Genomic DNA, 20,944 nt, shown 5'->3' with positions numbered 1-20,944 from the left:
TGTGTGCTTGTTTCTATGTCGACATGTGCGACACCATCTGCCTCCAGTGTTTCTAACAGCCCAACACATTACTGAGCCGCCTCCTGAGCGCCAGAAGTCTCAGGATGATTCTCAGTCTGATCGCATGTTGGTCCATTCTGCCTCCATACAATCGTCTTTGTTGGCGCGCCACGTGTGTCTGTTAACAAACAGCAGCTGGAAGCAATCAGACTGCAGGTGTCCGTGGACATGCAGTCAGTGAGCGGCGCTGATGGAGCTGCACCAGAAATGAACACGGCTAAATTACTTTCACCTGTGAGGACCTGCGGGCAGCTGCAGGTGTTAAATGTGAAACGCTGCAGCAGTGCTCCCAACATCAACAACCCATGTTCTGACTGGTTCCTCATGACTTTTAGCTAATGTTTCAAATCTACTGACCTCCTGCGAGACGTCCCTTTGTCGTAGTTTGGTCCATTTCTTGTTTGTATCTCTTAATTTCCTGTCATTGCTGTCAGCTTATAGTAAGTGCAAGTAGGTCTCTGTCCTGATTGGTTGGTACAGCATCATGTACCTGGACCTGATACCATCTACCACAGACAGCTGATTAAAACAGATTCTTTGTGCAACTAGAGAAGGTCATTTCTGATGAAAGTGTGGTGTAGATGCTGGAGCTTGTAAAGCTAACGCTAAACTGCATCGCTGGCTTTAAAGTTGAATTATACCGATAATATATGGAAGATGTGCAATATTTAAAGTTTTGTCGAGAGCCTGACACTAAACTAAGTGCTTGCTTTAATTTGTTTGAAGTGGCATCTGAAGGAGTGTGAACAGTGACAAAATGAAGGTGCAGCTGCAGAATGCAAAATATATGAAGTATGTATGAAGAGGTGAGGCTCTGGTCTGATTTAATATTCTGGCTTAGTTTCACTGAGTAGATAAAAGTTATCAACAGTATCTTAGAAACAATGTGTGACTCACTTTATTAAGATGATTTCAGTTGCCACAAACGATTACTAAAGCAGCTGATAGAGGCGAGGAAAAGACGCTCACTATCTTTTCAGCACTGTGTTAATTTACTGCTTCTAGGAGCCAAACATTTTCTACTCCTTCACATTAAAAGCATTTAGCTGGTGAAACACGACTTGACTTTTATTTTGAAGTAGGCTGGTCACAGGATTTTAGCACTTAGCGCTTTCGTGACCAAAACTGCCACTACAGAGCAAAACATTTTCTACATTTGGGTCAGTTTGAAGTTTTATTCAGTCAGTGAGATAAATAACCAAGAAGGAGCTGCACACCTCCAACTTCTCAGCGAGGTAACTGACTCCTTTAGGGTTCCCAAAAAGGTGCATTTGCGTTTCACTTTGACAACAAATCCTCCAACATCGTGTTGTCGATTACCTCAATAGGTTGTAAATTATATGTGACTCCTGCTGCTGTTGCAAAGAGACACCTTTCATTTTATCATTGTAACATCCGTCACAAAGCAAAACAATGTTGGAGGTGGTGGGCGAGTAATGTAAGAGGTATATGCACGAACATCGTTTAGACAGGACGTAAAATAACAACATCAGAGCACCTCCTTCTTACTGAAAATGCAGGAGGTCATTTCATTTCCACTTTTTACAGTACAGCTAACTATTTAAACTATTTATTTTATGGTTTTCTTCTGTTTTTTCAAGGATTTTTAGGTTATTTCCCTCTGTATTGGGACATGGATGTGTATAAATGTAAAGACTGAGCTTTATATCAGCTGACTGATATTATCGGACGATATTCACCCATCACAGACAAATCAGTCTATCTGCTGCCTGATATGCACCAACATGAACATCTTTAGTTTTTAGAGATTATAATGCAGAAAAAGATGCTTGGAGTGACAATATGCATGTAGACTGTAAATATCCAGCCTGTGTTACAGAGCTTACAGACATTTTTCACTGTAACAAAAAAGGGTGTAAATCGAAATGTTTTACTCTTTATCAGAGTAAAAGCCCCAAAACTCAGTCGAGCTCTAGTAAAAAAGTACTGATATGTTAAATCAAAACTCATTTATTACTCGGTGTTTTGTTGTATATTGCAATAATAATCTATGGCTGTAACAACATGAGCTGATTTAAACCAGTAATCCTTTGCTTTAAGCTAACATGCAGGTTCAGCGGAGACACACGGCTTTAAGGTTTATTTCGATGGTCATTTTCTTGCAGAACACAAATCTGTGAATATTTATTTTCCTAATCAAATCATCATTTCTATCTATTTAACATAAATTAGCTGAGTTCCTCCAGACTCTCCCCTCCTGGACTGCAGCTCTCACATCCCGACAGTCAAGTTTGAATCTTTTCCATCGCAGAGCTGAATTGTAATTCTGAATATCATTATCTGTTGGAGGCAGAGGTGCAAGAACCTGAATACAGTTTATTCTTATCGTCCGCCTGGAATGAAATTCAGAAAAACGTCAACTCTATCTGAAATGATGATTTTAAAGTGTATGTCACTTATGTTTTATTCAACACTCTGGGTCAATACTCTGCCAGTGTTTCAACAGAAGGGACTCATCGGCCTCTGTATTTTGTCCTTTTTTGTTAGTTCCCACATGGCCTAAATATTTTAACACTTCCTCCTAAAAATATAGTCGAACACAAGCAGTCTGCAAAGTAAACTGGAGTTTGAAGGGAACATTGTGCCACACAGAATCTGCACGATGAGGAAATGTGTGAATGAATGTATCTGCAATCGAGCTGGAAGTGACTTCTGGATATACACCAAAAGGAAATGAAACAAAACATCCTAAACAGCCTCGTCTCATTATGAATTCATGATCACTGAACTCTGGAGTTTAAAATAATTGTAGCATTTTGTTTACTTGAGCTCTGACTCTCCCACATTATCGTCTTAATGACTTTTTAATTGCATACCGATGTAAACTTGGACGATCGTCGTCGTCAGGTTCCAAAACACAAATGAGCAACGTGACACAAAGAAACAGACGAGTCAAAGATTTCTCAGAGGAAACATTCAGCAGCCGAGGTCCATTAAACAAACTGTGTGTAGGCAAACGTCTTAAAATAACACAAGCAGCGAGTCTCTCTCGTATTCATGTTCATTCATCTTTTAACCCTTCAACCAAGAGAGTCTGTGCCGTCACCGCTCTGTGTCTGTCTGACTTCGGTTCGACGCCCGTGATCGACACTGCAGATTTTATTGGACCCTCTCTTTCAAAATGTAACTACCGTTATGTGTCTATGAGGAAACGCTACAGATCAACTCCATATTCCAACCAGCCTCCGTCGTCATTGTCGGACGGCGTCCCGGTCCGGCGATGATAATTGAGAAGCTGCTGGTCATCAGTATGTCTGTTAGCAGTTTCTTTAGCAACAAGTAAAGTTATCTGTCCAGACCTGGAGCAGCAGAGAGAGAGTGGGAAATAAGTTCTGACCCAGTTTCACCTGAATCTCTAAATGAAGTTATAAAGTTGTGTTTCTGAACAGTAACCGAGGTCGAACTTTCGCCCCCGAGTGCCGGATGAGGCCTCAACGTTTGTCATGATTTCCCACGAAGTTACAAACTCTGAAATACCATCAAAATAAATTTGGACTCTATGTGAACTTTATTGTTTAGAAATACTCTGAGTTGTTCGCGACCCTCCAGAGGTGCAGTCAGCTGACCGCCCTCTGCTCTCTCTGTGCTGAGCAGCAGCAGCAGTAACAGCAGACGATGGAGACATTTCAGCGGCTGTCCGAGTGCTTCGGTCCCACCAGGAGCTCAGAGCAGAGGTGAAGGAATCAGCCGGCCGTGCACAGAGCTGCCCGTGACTAATGCTGCCGCCTGCAGCCTGGCCTCCTGCACACGACCCCTCCAGGGACAGATTAGACCAATCCCTGCGCAGATTACTGCGAAGCCTCTGCACTCCATCCTCCCTCCAGTCACAGCCAGACTCCTCATCCAGATAAACCAACAATTATACAGTTTGTGTTGCCTTAAAGCCTCATGAGGGGGTTTCTTTCTCTCCGAACAAATACGAGCAGTCTGATCATCTGTCATGCTTTGATGTGGCAAACAGTTTCAATTTGACTGTTTTTGTCCCAGCTGTTCACATCTCTTCATCTCAGAGGGATTATAAATCAATGAAAAGAGTTTTTTATCAAAGCTTTTTGCGAGCGTATCAAACAGATTTAAGAGGAGATGAATTATCTTTTGCTCACTCTTCTCTCGGCTTCGTTCACCTGGATCTCTGCTCTCCAAGAGTTAACGGAGAGGCCGTCCTCCATCTCACCCTCATCTGCTGTCTGATCTGCTGTGTGGCGATAAGAGAACTGCTGATTCACACTCAGAGAGCTTCTCCTCTGAAGGTCATCAGTGAGGATGAGATCCAAGTGTTACCTGCTGGTATTTCTACATTGTTTCATGTCATCAGTCTGTCTTGAAAGCATTTTCTTTATTGATAAGGATGGAAATCTACTTTTGTGCTATACTCTCTCAGTCTGTCTTTTCTGTTTCTATTTCTGTCATTTGCTTCATATTTCTTCTGTAAAAGTGACTGTTCAGGCAGAGAAAGATATTTGCCCTGAACATCTCTGAAGAACGGTGACTCAGAAAGAAGCCATTTGTCTTAAATGTCTCTTCGTTTCCCTCACTTGCCTGTTTTCCTCCCACATAACAGAGCGACAGCAGCTGTGTCAAAAACACACGTCACAGAAATACCAAACCAGAAAAATATTAAAAAAGAGACATGTTTGGATAAAGTTTCTCACTGACGAGTAGTGATTGATTTGCAATCTCATCTGTTAATGAATGGAAATGACACCATGGACAATTAAAAGATGTGGTGGAGACAGGTCTGTGTAAAGATGTGATGGAGACAGGTCTCTGTAAAGATGTGATGAAGGCAGGTCTCTGTATAGATGTGATGGAGACAGGTCTCTGTATAGATGTGATGGAGACAGGTCTGTGTAAAGATGTGGTGGAGACAGGTCTCTGTATAGATGTGATGGAGACAGGTCTCTGTAAAGATGTGGTGGAGACAGGTCTGTGTAAAGATGTGATGGAGACAGGTCTCTGTATAGATGTGATGGAGACAGGTCTGTGTAAAGATGTGGTGGAGACAGGTCTCTGTAAAGATGTGATGGAGACAGGTCTGTGTAAAGACGTGGTGGAGACAGGTCTGTGTAAAGACGTGGTGGAGACAGGTCTCTGTGAAGACGTGATGGAGACAGGTCTCTGTAAAGACGTGATGGAGACAGGTCTGTGTAAAGATGTGATGGAGACAGGTCTGTGTCGTATGGTTGCTGGTTTGAATCCCAGGCTCCCCCAGCTGCATGTCCAAGTGTCCTTGAGCAAGATCCTGAACCCCAAATTGCTCCTGATGAGCAGTTGGCACCCTGCATGGCAGCCTCTGTCATCAGTGTATGGAGGGGTGAATGTGACATGTGCTGCAGCACACAGCGCTGTGAGCGGTCAGGAGACTGTAGAAAGTCCATTTATTTATTTTATTTTCAGTGATGTTCTTATTAAACAGCTTTGGATTCACTTTGAGCTGCACTGAGACAGATGCTCAGGATCATTTTGATAAGATTTCCAGGAATAAGAACAGGATCAAATATCTCACCAACCTGCCATATCTTTACTTTAAATGATGTATGAAGTGTGACCACACGCTCTCTGTTCTCCACTCACACAGTTAACAGGGTAATGATCGCCATCGTCAAAGCGTGGTTTAATGGACCGGCAAACAACAAACATCACACGCCACACATCTGTGGCAGAGTGATGGATCATTTTGGGACAATCAAAAGTCAGATCTCCATATATCTCCTCGATGTGTTCGGAGGCACGTCCACCGCCGTAATCAAAGAGCCAGACAGCGATTCATGATTCATTGACCGTCTCTGCTGCAGAGCGTTAAACTTTACAATCAAGAGCCCAAAGTTTTCCACACAGAGTCGAAACCTCCGACACGACAGCAAATAATCTTCAAATGGGCTTTTGAGACAGGACGCTGCTGGTTAACCTCAGCTGAGACACTGTCCTCTGTACTTTAATACATAGAAAGCATGTCAGAAAACAGATAAATGGAGGTTTGATCCTGCCTCCACCCCAACATCCATCTGATCTCATCTGTCTGATCTCTCCCCGCTGTACTCCATTTCCTCCTTTTTCTGTTCCTCGTCCTTAAAAATTGCTCCTTCCTGTCATCTGTGGCCATCATACTTTCATCTGATTCCCAGGATATCAGTCTTTTATCTGCGCTGACGCTCCTCTGTGAGCCTCGCCTCCTCCGACCCTCGCGCACACACAAACACTGTTGTTTAATCAGCGGCTGGTTCGTCTCAGATAGCCTGAAGGACTGCAGACCACTGAGGAGATTAACCTGCCGTCAGACAGATTACAGACCAGCCAACCACACAGTCAGGATTTATAAACTCTATATTACCAATTAATTACTGGGTTATAATGTCGTCAGGAGCAGGTAGTAGTGTTGCCAAAAGTATCGAATATATTGCCAGATATCCTTCTCAGTATCGATGCTCTCCTCTCTCTCTACACAACCGTCTCCTCCAGAGGTAAATGAACTCACATGATGTGTCAATTTCCCCACAAAGGATCAGATATCAAAATGTCTCAAAGTATCGAGGGTAGAAATCACCACAACAGTTAATAAATGACTGATAGCACAGAATAACATTTACGTTACAACAACATTAATGAGTATTAATTAGTGCAGGTACTCGTGGAGCCTGACAGTGAGTTCACAGCTGAGGAACATGGACACCTCGCTCATGTGTGGATCTGGTTCTGGCTCTGCTGCTGTTGGACTGTGGTGCCGCTGCTCCTGAGAGCTGCCAACAACCATCTGTATCTGCAGGTATTACACACTGACATGATAAACAACGTACCATCAGTGAGCGCTGCAGCAGAATATTGCTTTCCTGCTCTCGGCGGCCTGTCCGTGGTTCTGGTTATTGCTCCTGCGTTCACCTGCAGGTGTTGTTTGAAATGGTCGTGATGAAGAACGCAAACACGACACAAATTAGGATGGATGACGAGCTCTCCGGCGCCGGGCAGGAAGCTGCACGAGAGCAGACTGATATTTAAAAACAGCTGAAGTATAAAGTGGGGCAGCAGAGAGGAGAGCCGGGCTCGCGCCTGCTAACCGAGATGACGGAGATTCAACCCGTTCACCTGAATGAAAGTCTGCGGCGGCACCGGGCCGGGAAATCTTTGAGGCACTCTGGAGGAGATGAGTCCAGAATAACTGAGTGACTGGACCTTTAAGACCTCCACCCAGAGGTGTGCGACTTCTGAAGCCGGTGGAGCAGTTTGTAAAACACATACATGATTTATTAAGACTGATTAATGTACTGATCCACTACAGCTGTGAGACAACAGGGTCCGGACCGGCATGAGAGAGACGCTGAGCCGGCTACAGCACCGAGACCCTGAAGTCACCCTGTGTCTCTTCAGCTGTTTGTGTCTCTTTTGGTCATTTTACATCTTTTTGTTGTTTTATGTTTTTTATTAGTTGTTTTGTGTTGGTCGTTGTTTTCCGTTTATTTTTTACTAATTTTGCATCTTTTTAGTTATTGAATGTGTTTAAGTTGTTTTAAATCTCTTTGTGGCTGTTTTGTGTCTCATTAATCATTTTAGATCTCTCTCTTGTTTGGATCTGCTTTTATTTGTGTCTCTTTTTAATTGTTTCGTGTGTTTTTGTTGTTTCTCTTTGTGGACTTCTGTCTTCGTTCTGTGTCTTTCTGTGTTTCTTTCATTTCGCTTGTGACTTTTCTATATTTAATATTTCCAGCTGACAAACATGCTGTCACGTGTTGATGATATGGAAATAAAGACGTAGCCTTGTTCTCGCTGGGTGGAGTTAGCTCTGCTACTATAGGTCGTTTTTAACATTACAGGAACAAAGACTCTGAGTTTGCAGGCTCACTGATGTGTTTTTGCAGCTGTGACACCGTGTCAGAGCTGCTAACGTTGCATAAAACTGAAGCTGGTGCAGCCTCGTGGCCTCTGACCACAAGTCCTCACCGCTCCACCTTGTTTCACTCCATCGCTCTTTTTAAACATGTCTCATTGAAGCAGCTGCACAGTGAAGGTGTGCAGAGACAATGAGAGCAGGAGGATGGAGACGTCTTGAGTTCGACTCTGTTCTGTCTGTGAGTGTTTCCTCCGCTGTGTCTCCGGCTCGGAGCGACGGGCCTCAAAGAAAGAAGAAGAAAACGTCAGAAAGAAGAAAAAGGCTGCGAGATCGACGGCAGCGCTGCGTCTCCAGACTCGGCTCCTCCACCCACAACCAATTTTCTGTCTCTCAGCTCATTAGTCATCTCCACCCTCCCCTTCAACACCTTCTAAACTGCTCTCTGAGGATCTGCTGGGTAATCACACGTTCGGAGGAAGCTCCACCGAGTGAAGCTGGATGCTGCTGTCAATCACGACCACCTTAATTACCCTGCTGATTCGCTGAAGTGAGACGTGACATCATACGACTGTTCTGAGTCTGAATGACAGGTTTTATAACCAAGTGTCCTCATTTAATCAAAAAATCATCATCATTATCTTTTTTATTTATCTGTCGGTCAGACAGAAGCGGTGGGTCCATGATGATCAGAATCAGAACCAGATCAACACCTGTTAGACTGTAGAGCTCCTCAGGAGTTAGTCCTATCATGAACTTCAGTTATGATGTTTAATAATGTCCAAACGATGTCTCAAAGTTTTAAAGATCCAGAAGTCTGGACGCCTGCCGACGTCTGAACCAGAAATCACTGCAGCTGCTGAACTTTTAACCAAAACCAGGAAAAGAGACCCGACGCTCCACGTTCATCATCTCTGCACTGGCTGAAGGATTTCTTTGACGACCTTTGAGGCTCCAGATCCGACCAGCCAGCGTCCTGTGAGGAACCGCCGGCAGCTACAGGCGACCAGCGAGAGAAGCAACGGCGGCTCCTCCAGATGTTAGCGTAGCTGCTTCAGCATCGGTTCATCAGTTTATCTCACTGAGAGAAGAACAAAGAACGACACTGAAGGAAAGATGTTGTCCTCTCTGCTGCTGTTCATCTGGTCACCTGGTCGTTGACCGACGGAGGTCGACAAACAGTTTCATTCACCTGCTGAGTGTTTTTTGAAAGTGCCTGATCTTTTCCCAACAATATCCACGGACGACTCACTGCTCCTGTTCCTGTAACCGAGACCTGCTGAGGCTGTACTGTCCCCGAGCTGTGGACCAACCTGCCTGAGGAGCTCACCTGTCATCACCTTCTCATGCTTCAGCTGTTTGTAACATGTGATTGTCTTTAAATCGCTGTACAATCCTTGTTTGTTAATATAATAAATAAGCTGTATTGTCCCTGAACACACCTCCCTGCTCTCTACCCTGACTTTGTACTTCTTGAATTTTTAATCCTCCTCTCCTAAATCCAAACTAACCTTGGACGTCTGGAAACTTGTGAATTATGTCTCTCTCACCTGGTCGTCCGCTCTGGAATCTATTATACAAGTTTTAAGCTGAAAAGCCAACAAATCCTCTTCTGCCTTGTTAAATATTCATGCATGAGTGAGAGACAAAAGTAGAGCAGAGAAACTCGTCTGTTCAGAAACTGTGAAGTCAAACTTTCTATAAGTTGTTTATAAAATCATTTGTCGTGTAATGAAGCGTGCAGCAGGTTCCTCCGAGGAGCAGGCGAGTTTCTTTGTCCTCACGCTGCAGGACGCTGCTGTGTTTGGACTCGTGTCTCAAACCCGTTCACCCGGGCCCTTCGGGTTCTGCCCACTGAGGTGCTGAGCTGTTTTTCTGCTGCTGGTGTCGTCCATCAGAAACATCATGTTTCATGCGACGAGTCTCTGAATCAGCAGCTTCGTGAGGAGCGATCGTCTCCTCGACAGCTCAGGGTTGCGACTTGTGCTCGTGGCGTCTCCACATCTTCAGTGTTGGAACACAGTCCTGAACAGTGGTGTCTGGCCCGGTCGGCCTCCTCGCTCATCTCTAACTGCACCAGCGTCCCCTGCACCTCCCGACATGACAGTCAGCTCAAACACATGTGAATAGAAATGACTAAAAACACGTATTAATCAATCAACTGATCACATCAGCTCCACAACTGATCCATCAATAACCAGCGATGAGTGTTTGTTGCTGCAGACGTGACGCCACGCTGAGTAATTAGACTCTGAGCTGTTTCTTCACAGTAGAGTCTGTATTGATAATAATAATTATAACAGTGTTTTCCTGCTAATCAACATCTGCAGCCTGCACGCCTCCGCCGGTAATTAAGTACAAAAAAATAACAAAAATGAAAACAAACCTCAGAACAGAGCGAGCTCACATCAGGACGTCTCAGAGTTAACGAGCCAGGACACTGAAGGAAAAGATCTTTAAGTGTTGAATAACAACAGTCTTCTCTGTCCCTGAACGCACCACAAACACACCACAGTCCTGAGACGACTCAACAGAGCTACAAAGTAACACAAACTGCAGTTCCTCTAACGGCCACTCGAGGCTGTAAAAGTGAGTCGATCCACAGCAGACTCCACAGCAGAAGTAAACAGTAACGTGGCCACTTTGCTAACTAGCTGCTGATCTTCACCTCTCAGCCGTGTTTAATGCAAATATCAGACACAGTCCGTCTTTCTGTGCAGTTAATTGGACTGACGGGCCGGAGTGAAGGGACAGAGGCCGGAGCTTTCAGATGAACGAGCCGCTCGGTCAGCGTTCACCGGCGGACGGCTGCTGGAGCCGGATCATCTTCACTCTCCTGCTGAGACACTGAGGTGCTGAAATCCACTGGAATATAAAGTAGTTCGCTCTCATTTGAGTACTGAATGGAGGGAAATGTACAGATCCTGCAGGACAACAGACAGAACCAGAACCTCTGGTGAGTGCTGACTTTAGTCAGAGACGACCTGAGCACGAACACACACCCTGGGTGCTGGTCGTTGCAGCTGATGTACAGTAAAGTGAAGGTGAGCTTCTCCAGCGGTTTAGCCGTAGCTAGCCTGGTAGCTTCCAGCTCTCTGGGCTTGTTGAACTAACGAGGCCCGCTCCAGCTCCACCTCGTGACCCATTTCTGATCAGCCAGGAATGAAGCGGAGTCAGGCGCTGCCAAGATGGCGACAGCAGGTACGACCCACTTTGAGCTCTTCAGAAACCTGTGGGCTCTGTCCGATATTCTATACGGTCAGTGAACGCACCGCAGCAGTTGCGTGTTGCAGATATCTGAGACGATGCGTTTGTGTTTCTGTACGTTGCAGCTCTGTCCTCCTGTGTGTGGTCGCTGTGTGTGTGTGTGTGTGTGTGTGTGTGTGTGTGTGTGTGTGTGTGTGTGTGTGTGTGTGTGTGTGTGTGCGCGTGTGTGTGTGTGTGTAATGCAGCGGCTTTGTGAGTATTGCTGGCACTACAGAGACGTCCTTAGTGGAACAGAGAACAAAGAGAGAGGCTCTTAATGAGCTCTGCCACTGCTGAGACCCAAACTAGGCCAGCCGACAGGCCGTGTGCATGTGTGTGCATGTGTGTGTGTGTGTGTGTGTGTGTATGCGGTGCTGACACACACAGAACACGGTGCAGGACCAGCACTGGGACCTGTACCAACCAAAGACGTTAGCCAGGTGACTCACAGCAGCTCTGCAGCGAGAGAATGTTTCATGTGATGTTTGTTCCATTAAAATTCCCACAGCACACCAGAACCACAGCACATCAGAACCACAGCACACCAGAACCACAGCACACCAGAACCACAGCACACCAGAACCACAGCACACCAGAACCACAGCACATCAGAACCACAGCACACCAGAACCACAGCACACCAGAACCACAGCACATCAGAACCACAGCACACCAGAACCACAGCACATCAGAACCACAGCACACCAGAACCACAGCACACCAGAACCACAGCACATCAGAACCACAGCACACCAGAACCACAGCACATCAGAACCACAGCACACCAGAACCACAGCACACCAGAACCACAGCACACCAGAACCACAGCACATCAGAACCACAGCACACCAGAACCACAGCACATCAGAACCACAGCACACCAGAACCACAGCACACCAGAACCACAGCACATCAGAACCACAGCACACCAGAACCACAGCACACCACAACCACAGCAGCAGCAGCAGGTCGTTGCTGGAGGAGTCCTGCACAGATTTATCAGCACACTCCTGGAACTGGATCGATCCAGAATCGTCAGGTGTTCTGTTCTGATCAGAGGTAAACGTCACAGAACTTGTTTAGTGTCTAATGAAGCATTCCTGCCTCCTGCACAATGTTTCTAACTATCTGTCTTCATGTGTTCGCTCCTTTGATCCGATATGTTCTGGCTTCATGGTGAGCTAACGTGTGGCGGGCTCAGGTTCTATCTGACGGGTCCAACACGTGATAAAACAAACAGTAAACTATCAACAACAGATGAGCTGCAGATTAAAAAGCAGGAGGAGAAAATACTTGAGCTGTACTTTAGTTTTCTTAATGAAACCAGAGATATCGTCTTTTCTCTCCACACGGTTGCCAACATTACCCACAATGCAGCTGGGCCGCCTCGAGTGACATCACTTGAGGACATTTATCAGACTGAACAGAGACACTAAGAGATTTATATGACTTTACAACCGGTGCAGCAGATGGACACCTGGAGACACTCGCTGAGGTGTACAGTTACGACGAGGAGAACCAGCGCAGCTCGCTCCTCCTCGCCTCTTTGTCCCTGTTGACACGTGAGGCAGAACTCAAACAGAACCCACTCAGCGACCGATCCTCACACGCTGCATGTGGCGTTCTCACAGCTCTGTTTCATCTGCCAGCAGCTCTGAACATTGTGGGGAAATCATCGGCAGCAGCGGGAGGCTTAATGAAGCCTCGGCAGGGCTGTGTCGGCGGCTTACCCTCCGTCAGGCCCATGTGGATGCTCCAGTAGTTCTGCAGACACTGCAGCTCCTTCTTCATGCCTCTCTTGCAGCGGCAGTCGTACAGCGGCGAGTCCTGCAGCACCTCCAGCGCCCCCTGGCACTCCTTGGAGGCCAGCATGGCGCTGCGCTCCTTGTCGCCGCCGGAGAGGCACTGGCGCATGATCCGGTACCGTGAGCTGCACTGGCTGTTCTGGTTGCACAGTTCAGAGGCCCGGACGCAGTCCAGAGGTTCCCTCCAGCCCGGGGCGCCCAGCTCCGAGTCACACACACACACATCTGGAGGGGACACACACACACACACACAGGAGTCAGAGGTTACACTGATGATAGGCTTCATGTGTGTGTGTGTGTGTGTGTGTGTGTGTGTGTGTGTGTGTGTGTGTGTGTGTGTGTGTGTGTGTGTTTTGCTTCAGATTTAATTTTCACAGTAAAACTTCATCTTAACACAGAGAAAAGAAAAGATTATAAATCATCAACACTGAATATATTTACAGACTTTGGATCACGTTGCGTCGCGCTGTCGTAACTTTTAATGTGAAAATCAAACAGTGACGATCGTCTACCTCTGCTGCCACATCTCAACAAACAACCACAGGCAGTGGAGACCAGGAGAAACCCCACTGAACATGTGATTGTTACCTGTGTGCTTTGATGAAGAAGGTAACATCAACTTTTTTAATCTGCTCTTTATAAATAACAGAAATGAGACAGATCATTTAAAACAGGCGTCGACCGATGTGGCTTTTTACCGACGCTGATTATCAGAAATCAACGAGACTGAAACTGATATTTTGAATTCATCTGCAATAAAAAGTACAATTTTCAAGTACTGTACTTGAGTATTTCCATTTCCTGCTACTTCATACTTCCTCTCCGCTACATTTAGTTACATTTAGTTACCAGTTACTTGTGTCCGCGAGTCTTCCTGTCAGGCTGCTGACATCACGACTAACCTGCATCAATAAGAGGAGTTTATCCTGAACGAACACTCGCTGCTCCTGAAAACACTGCAGACTCAGAGGAGCGTCAGGTGTTCACGTCACCTGTCAGTGTTGTCTCCTCACATACAGGGAGTCCAGCTGAGACTGAACATCTCAACATCTCTCACTGAAACCTTCAGTGTGAGAGAAGCTGCAGGTCATGTGACTCATCAGTGTTTCATAAAAAGATAAACCTCTAAAAGTAGATATTTCATCAGGACTCAAACACACCAACAGGTGGAATCAATCCAACAACACCTGAGCTGACGAGCTGACGAGCTGACGAGCTGCCGAGCCTCGACTGTCCGTCAGAATCACTGCTCGACTGAAACTGCTCCTCAGACGTCACTGATTCAATGATCACTGCTACGTGATGAATCATCAAAGTCTGATGGTTTGAAATGTGACATGATGAAGGTGTTTGATGTCAGAACAATGCAGGAGACGCTTTATGAACATTTATTTAAATGTCACATTTAAAGAATAATAACAGCCACAATTCAATGATTTATAACAGCCGGGCGCTAAACCGGAAGTTCGATGGCTCAGTTAGTCTCCAGATGTAATATAACATCTGTGCGTTAGCAACGTGAGCGTCAGCCAGCTAGTGTTAGCAATGTTAGCTAGTGCACAACCTGCTGTGACGGCAGAAACACCTGAAGCTGCAGCTCAGCAGGACGCGACAGGACGAGGAGGGAACTCAGACGCTTTCTCCTGATAACAAGTTGGATTTTGTTTGTTTCCTCGAGATCACGAGTTCTTTGTTTCACCATCAAATGAAACAAATGTTTTTTCCTCAGATTGTTTTCTTCTCTCGAGGAAACGAGCTTTGTTTTCCTGCGATAACGAGATAAATGAATCCGTTATGACGAGAAAACAAAAGGTCGATGCTTTTTCCTCACAGCTTTATGTTTATCAGATCAGCATCAAGATGAATCGAGATGAATATGTCAGATTAATAAGAATCCATCATCAACAGCAAACAGTCATCACGTTCAGGTGGTTTGCTCTGCAGTCGTTTTCTCAACATTAATTATCTCAGTCGTTATCACAGGATATAAGATGTTTGACTCCGACGGTTCAGAGCTTCTGTTGAATAGAAATATTTCCTTTCTCAACATTTTGTGAGTTTATTTGTTGACTGACTGATTTGTTTGATTCTTATTAATAACAGTTTATATGAGACATTGTGAGTCTTGTGGTGATATCACGTCTGTTTCCAGGATGAAGAACGTGTTTCTGTCTCCGACCGTCCTGCAGGTTGTTTTAAGTGTTTTGTGTTTTGTCAGCAGGTAAAAATGTGTGTAGAGTTTCTGCAGATGCAGCAGAACATCGGTCACATCGTCTTCAGCTGTTATGAAAACTGATGACCGACAGGAACAACCGTCACGTCAGAGAGCGTCAGGAATCGGCTGCGCGAGGTCGGCCCGGCAGACAGCTCAACAGCTTCCACCGACACGCCGACGACAACATGCAGGTGGCGTCCAATTAACTGAGCGTCAGACGACCCGGTAAGAAAGTTTACCGGCCGGATGTGAACGTTTCCTTCCAGCTGTGTGCCGACAGCTCGGAGACGAGCAGCAGCTCCGACGCCGCTCAGCTCACAGCTGCTGGGTGTTTTACAGTCGGACGTTACATCAGAATCTGTTTACTAGGTTTGAAATAAACGATCAGTCAGTTTATCAAATAATCAGCAGAAGAATTCATTAAAATGAGAAACTGAGCGCTTTGATTCAGAGTTCATCATCTCAGTCCTTCTTTTAATCAGGACTGGAGAAGAGGTGGGATGTTTTTACTGATGATTTTTGTGTTTTGGATCTGAACACAACAACACAACAACACAACAACACATCTGAACACAACAACACAACAACACATCTGAACACAACAACACAACAACACATCTGTTGGGTCTGAGGAAATTATGTCGGCATCTGTCACCAATTTCTGATCCAAACTGAACGAACAACCAACTTACTGGAGATAAAACCAGCAGTGAAGGACGGACGGATTCTATGAAGTGTTAATAATCAATAATAAAGAATTCATTAGCCTTTATAAAGAACTGTTCACTTTAGATCTGGTTAAAGGTGAAATATGTCGAATTCATAATCAAAACAAATAAAAGACAGCAAACGACCAGAGGAACTGCTACCTGGTGCTAACTGTAGCTAGCAGTTAGTTAGTTAGCTCAGTTAGCAGGGCAGGTAGCTTGGTGCACCTGGCGCGTGTTGATGACGTCGTAACGTCAAAACTGTTATTTCTTCACATTCTGGGATTATTTTAATTAACTTTTGACATATTGATCCTTTAACGGTCATTAATAAAAAATCAAGTCTTAATTTTAATAAAACAAACAGAAAAGCTTTAACAAACACAGAAAGGATCAGTCAGTTAGACTCAGTTAGTGTGTTTGTAATGTTGTTATCAACTATTTTAATATTTTATGAATATTATCTATAAACTGTTTGTTGCCACTTCTGTAGTCGTGTTAATGTGAATCACATCTCATCAGAGTCTTTTCATGTTTAACTGAACTGAATGTAAAATGTTCCTGATGACTTCACACCACCAACTGATCCTGGTTCAGGCTTTTCAAAATAAAAGCTGCTTTTCTGAGAGCCAGCCGTTCCCTGTGGAGACGACTGGTTTCAGCACCGAGGACAGCTCCAACAGAACCGACACCGGAGACGCTGAGGTCTCAGCAGCTCGAGTCGGCAGAGACGAGCTCCTGTACAGCAGAGGCACAAAGTAACTGAGTATTCAAGTACTTCAGTATTGATACTTTATACTTAATAAAGTATACACTAAATTCTGACATTTTTCCCGCCGCGTCAGGTGACGACGTGTCGATAAGGATCCCTAACATCATCGTCACCGGCCTCCTCGCTGCCTCCTGCTGGTGAACCTTCAACATCCTCATCTCAGGTGATTGATAACATTATTGTGAAACATGTATCAGCTGATCGATATCAGTCGGCCGATAAGTGACCAGAATAAAGAACAGTTTGTCCAGCAGAGGGCGCTGATGAGCTCATTCCTCCACTGTGAAACGACATATTGATCGTTCAGAAACATGAACATGTTTGTTGTTTGTTGTTTGTGTCGATAAAATGAAACAGATTGTTTTGATGATGTCACAGTGACATCATCATCAGCCTGAAACATCAGTCAGGATGCGTGTCACATCATCACACTCACTGAGGACAGGAGACACCTGCATCGATCAATCGACCAATCATTCGATCAGCTGAACTGATCTGAGGCTGTTTCCTGACGTCAGCTCGTTGAATGTTTCTGCTTTCTGAGTCAACAAAACAAAAACAGGATCGAACATCTGATCACCAAACACCTGATCAATCAATCATTCAATCAATCAATCAATCAGTCAGTCACTGATGACCGACACCTTTCACCTCTGATACTTTAACCTTCTGTAATCGAGTATTTTTACTTTGTGGTCAAATAAATGATCTGACTTCTTCCTCCATCCTCCACACACACGCGCGCGCGCACGCACATGCACATGCACACACACATGTGGACACAGCGCAGATAGCTCCTCTTGTCTCGTGGCTGTGTGTGTGTGTGTGTGTGTGTGTGTGTGTGTGTGTGTGTGTGTGTGTGTGCGTGCTTGTGTTTCTCTCTGATTTAAAATCTTTAGTTTGACTATAAACCCTTGAATCACGCACGAGCCCCGCATGTGGATGTTGATTAAATCTGCCTCGTGCACCTTTACTTCAGTGATGGGGGGGGGGGGGGGGGCTCCGTGGACCTGCCCTCACCTGCCAGTGTGTGTGTGTGTGCGTTAGGTGTGTATGCGCGTACACGTCGGTGTGTGAGCGCGCATTAGTTGTGCATGAGCGTGCACATCGGTTGCGCGTGCGTTAGGTGTGTGTGTGTGTGTGTGTGTGTGTGTGTGTGTGTGTGTGTGTGTGTGTGTGTGTGTGTGAACTCACCCAGCACAAACACCAGAGTCAGGATGTTGAGGAGGATCATCTCGGCGGTAATCCGACAGGTCCTGAAGGCGGAACACAGGCTGTCCGGTCCGGTCCGGTCCGGTCCGGTCCGCTCTCTCTCCCGCTGGCTCCCGGTGTCTCTCACTCCCTCTCTGCGCTGTAAACCGGAGGAAGTGCCGCCGACATGTTGGAGGAGCTGGGTCGGTGGTGACGGGGCGCCCGGAGCCCCTCGGTGGACTCAGAGCAGCGCGGAGGGACGAGAGTCCGTTAAGGACCGCATGTTCCGGCCCGGTGTATCCGGTCCATGAAGAGGTTCTCCCCGCTGCCGCTCTCACTCCGTCCGCGCGCCTCACTCCAACTTTCCCGGTGCTCGGTGCTGTAGTTCAGACTGACGGCGTCCTGAGCGCGCTCACGTTCATATTAACGATCAATAATATCAATAATATCAATAATGATGATGATGATGATGACGCGCCTCTGTCGGCACTTCAATCGTGCTGCCTGGTGCGTAATGGCACGCGCGTCTCCCGGTAAAACTGCGCCTAATCCACTCCAGCTGCCTCGTGCGTCCGCTCGTGTCTCCTTCAGCAAACACAGCGCGTGCGACCACTGAGGAAAACCTAGAAACCGCCCCCCTCCTCCTCCCCCTCCTCCTCCCCCTGACACACACACACACACACACACACACACACACACACAGATACACACACACACACAGAAACACAAACACACACACACACACACACACACACACACACACACACAGAAACACAAACACACACACACACACACAGAAACACAAACACGCGCACACACACACACACACACACACACACACACACAGATACACACTCCAGGCGCGTGCGTGCCTCTCTCTTTCTCTCTCTCTCTCTCTCTCTCAGGTGTCCAACACGCACCACGCGCGTGCACGGACGATGCGCACGATGACCCGGGGTGATGCAGCGCGCTGCGACATCAAAGCGGACAAACCCCAAAATGCACTCAGTGTGCGCGCGCCCACAGGAAGGGTGTAGCTGCGTGTCAGTGAGAGGTTCAAGAGCGACCAATGAGAACATCTGGTACTGATGGAATGTAACTAAGTACATCTACTCAAGTACAGTTCTGAGGTACTTGTACTTTGCTCGAGTATTTCCATTTTCTGCTTCTTTATACTTCCCCTCACTACATGTATCAGATTACTGTAGTTAGTTACTGTGTAGATGATTAATCTGTCATGAGATTTAAATAATAAAACATGCTGAATATATTAATATATCCTGTAATCGATCAGGCCAGTAAACAGTAAATAAATACATGTAACTATATGTATCGTTTACTTTTTACTACATTTCATATCAAATACTTTAAGACTTTTACTCGAGTACTATATATTCATGTGTGACTTTCACTTGAACCAAAGACCACCAACTGATCCTGGTTCAGGCTTTTCAAAATAAAAGCTGCTTTTCTGAGAGCCAGCCGTTCCCTGTGGAGACGGCTGGTTTCAGCACCGAGGACAGCTCCAACAGAACCGACACCGGAGACGCTGAGGTCTCAGCAGCTCGAGTCAGCAGAGACGAGCTCCTGTACAGCAGAGGCACAAAGTAACTGAGTATTCAAGTACTTCAGTATTGATACTTTATACTTCTACTGCACAACATCTCAAAGTCAAATTACACCTGATCTCATGGCTCTTCTCCACTGGTCAGAACTCCCACCTGACTCTGCAGCAGACAGGTGGTATCACCTCGGCTGGACCCGGCTGAACACGCTAAATTCAGACATTTGTTCACCGGCCTCTTCGCTGCCTCCTGCTGGTGAACCTTGAATATCTTTGTCACAAGTGATTGATAACAATATTGTAAAACGTGTGTGTGTATCAGCTGATATATCAATATCGGCTCAGAAATCAACGATTGGTCACACTCTCACTCCAGATATATTGATATCAGTCAGCGGATAAGTGACCAGAATGAATGCATTTTTTGAACCCGGACGAAGTCGCTGCAGTTTAACGTTTCTCAGTCGAGACTCGTCTCTGCAGAACGTTGTCGTCTGATGAATGTCGTGTGAATCATCACACGTCCTCGTTGTCACTCCACACATTCTACTTCACACATTATACCTGGTGCCTACATTACCCACAATGCAGCTGTTCCTCTGACAGCGACACGCTGCTCTCCAGTGAACTCTGAACTCCGGCGTTGTGTTTGTGATGTGAAACGTTCTTCAGTAACTTTGTAGTCGACGTTTCTTCATTTGCGTTCAGTCGATTCGTGGTCTGACAGAAGTCGACTGTTTTATTCTCCAGATCAGAAACTGACTTTAAAAAAGACATTGTTTACATCCTCGACGTGCAGTCGAGCTTGTGCACCCAAGATTTGGGCATAAAAGAGGTTATAATAAAGTTTTTTCAAATCAATTATGGATCTCTTCTCTCCTGCAGACTGTGATCACAGCAGACGAGCTGCATGGAGACATCTGATGTTTAAATCAAGTCTGTTCTACTGTGAAGCTCCAGAAATGTTCTGTGGACTACGAGACTTCACCTGACTTTATATCATCAGGAGGAGACGATGACTGAGCCTGACTTTATATCATCAGGAGGAGACGATGGCTGAGCCTGACTTTATATCATCAGGAGGAGACGATGGCTGAGCCTGACTTTATATCATCAGGAGGAGACGATGACTGAGCCTGACTTTATATCATCAGGAGGAGACGATGGCTGAGCCTGACTTTATATCATCAGGAGGAGACGATGGCTGAGCCTGACTTTATATCATCAGGAGGAGACGATGGCTGAGCCTGACTTTATATCATCAGGAGGAGATGATGACTGAGCCTGACTTTACATCATCAGGAGGAGATGATGACTGAGCCTGACTTTATATCATCAGGAGGAGACGATGGCTGAGCCTGACTTTATATCATCAGGAGGAGACGATGGCTGAGCCTGACTTTATATCATCAGGAGGAGATGATGAGGTTTTGGGTGAACTGCTCCTTTAAGAAGTTTCTCCAGATGGATTTTATTAATATTTGATGACCTCATCGCCGCCAGAAACCAGAATCTTTCTCCAGATTTCCAGTTTTGAAAATGTA

General features: G+C 45.8%; 1 protein-coding gene across 1 annotated transcript in view; it reads right to left on the bottom strand.

The window, feature by feature from the left end:
* The window catches only part of gfra2b (GDNF family receptor alpha 2b), an 88,133-nt gene extending 69,711 nt beyond the window's left edge, over positions 1-18,422 (bottom strand). The window contains exons 1-2 of the mRNA XM_084383809.1: positions 17,840-18,422; positions 12,877-13,176 (exon numbers count right to left, since the gene is read on the bottom strand). Of these exons, the coding sequence (XP_084239935.1) occupies positions 12,877-13,176; positions 17,840-17,879 (340 nt within the window). The 5' untranslated portion in view covers positions 17,880-18,422. The remainder of the gene's footprint in view (positions 1-12,876; positions 13,177-17,839) is intronic.
* Between the last annotated feature and the right edge of the window lie 2,522 nt (positions 18,423-20,944).

Source organism: Pagrus pagrus (genome assembly GCF_965226575.1).
Source record: "Pagrus pagrus genome assembly, chromosome: 19".
Classification (NCBI taxonomy): domain Eukaryota; kingdom Metazoa; phylum Chordata; class Actinopteri; order Spariformes; family Sparidae; genus Pagrus; species Pagrus pagrus.
Note: the sequence above shows the minus strand (reverse complement) of the source record. Positions and strands in the feature narration are given on the sequence as shown.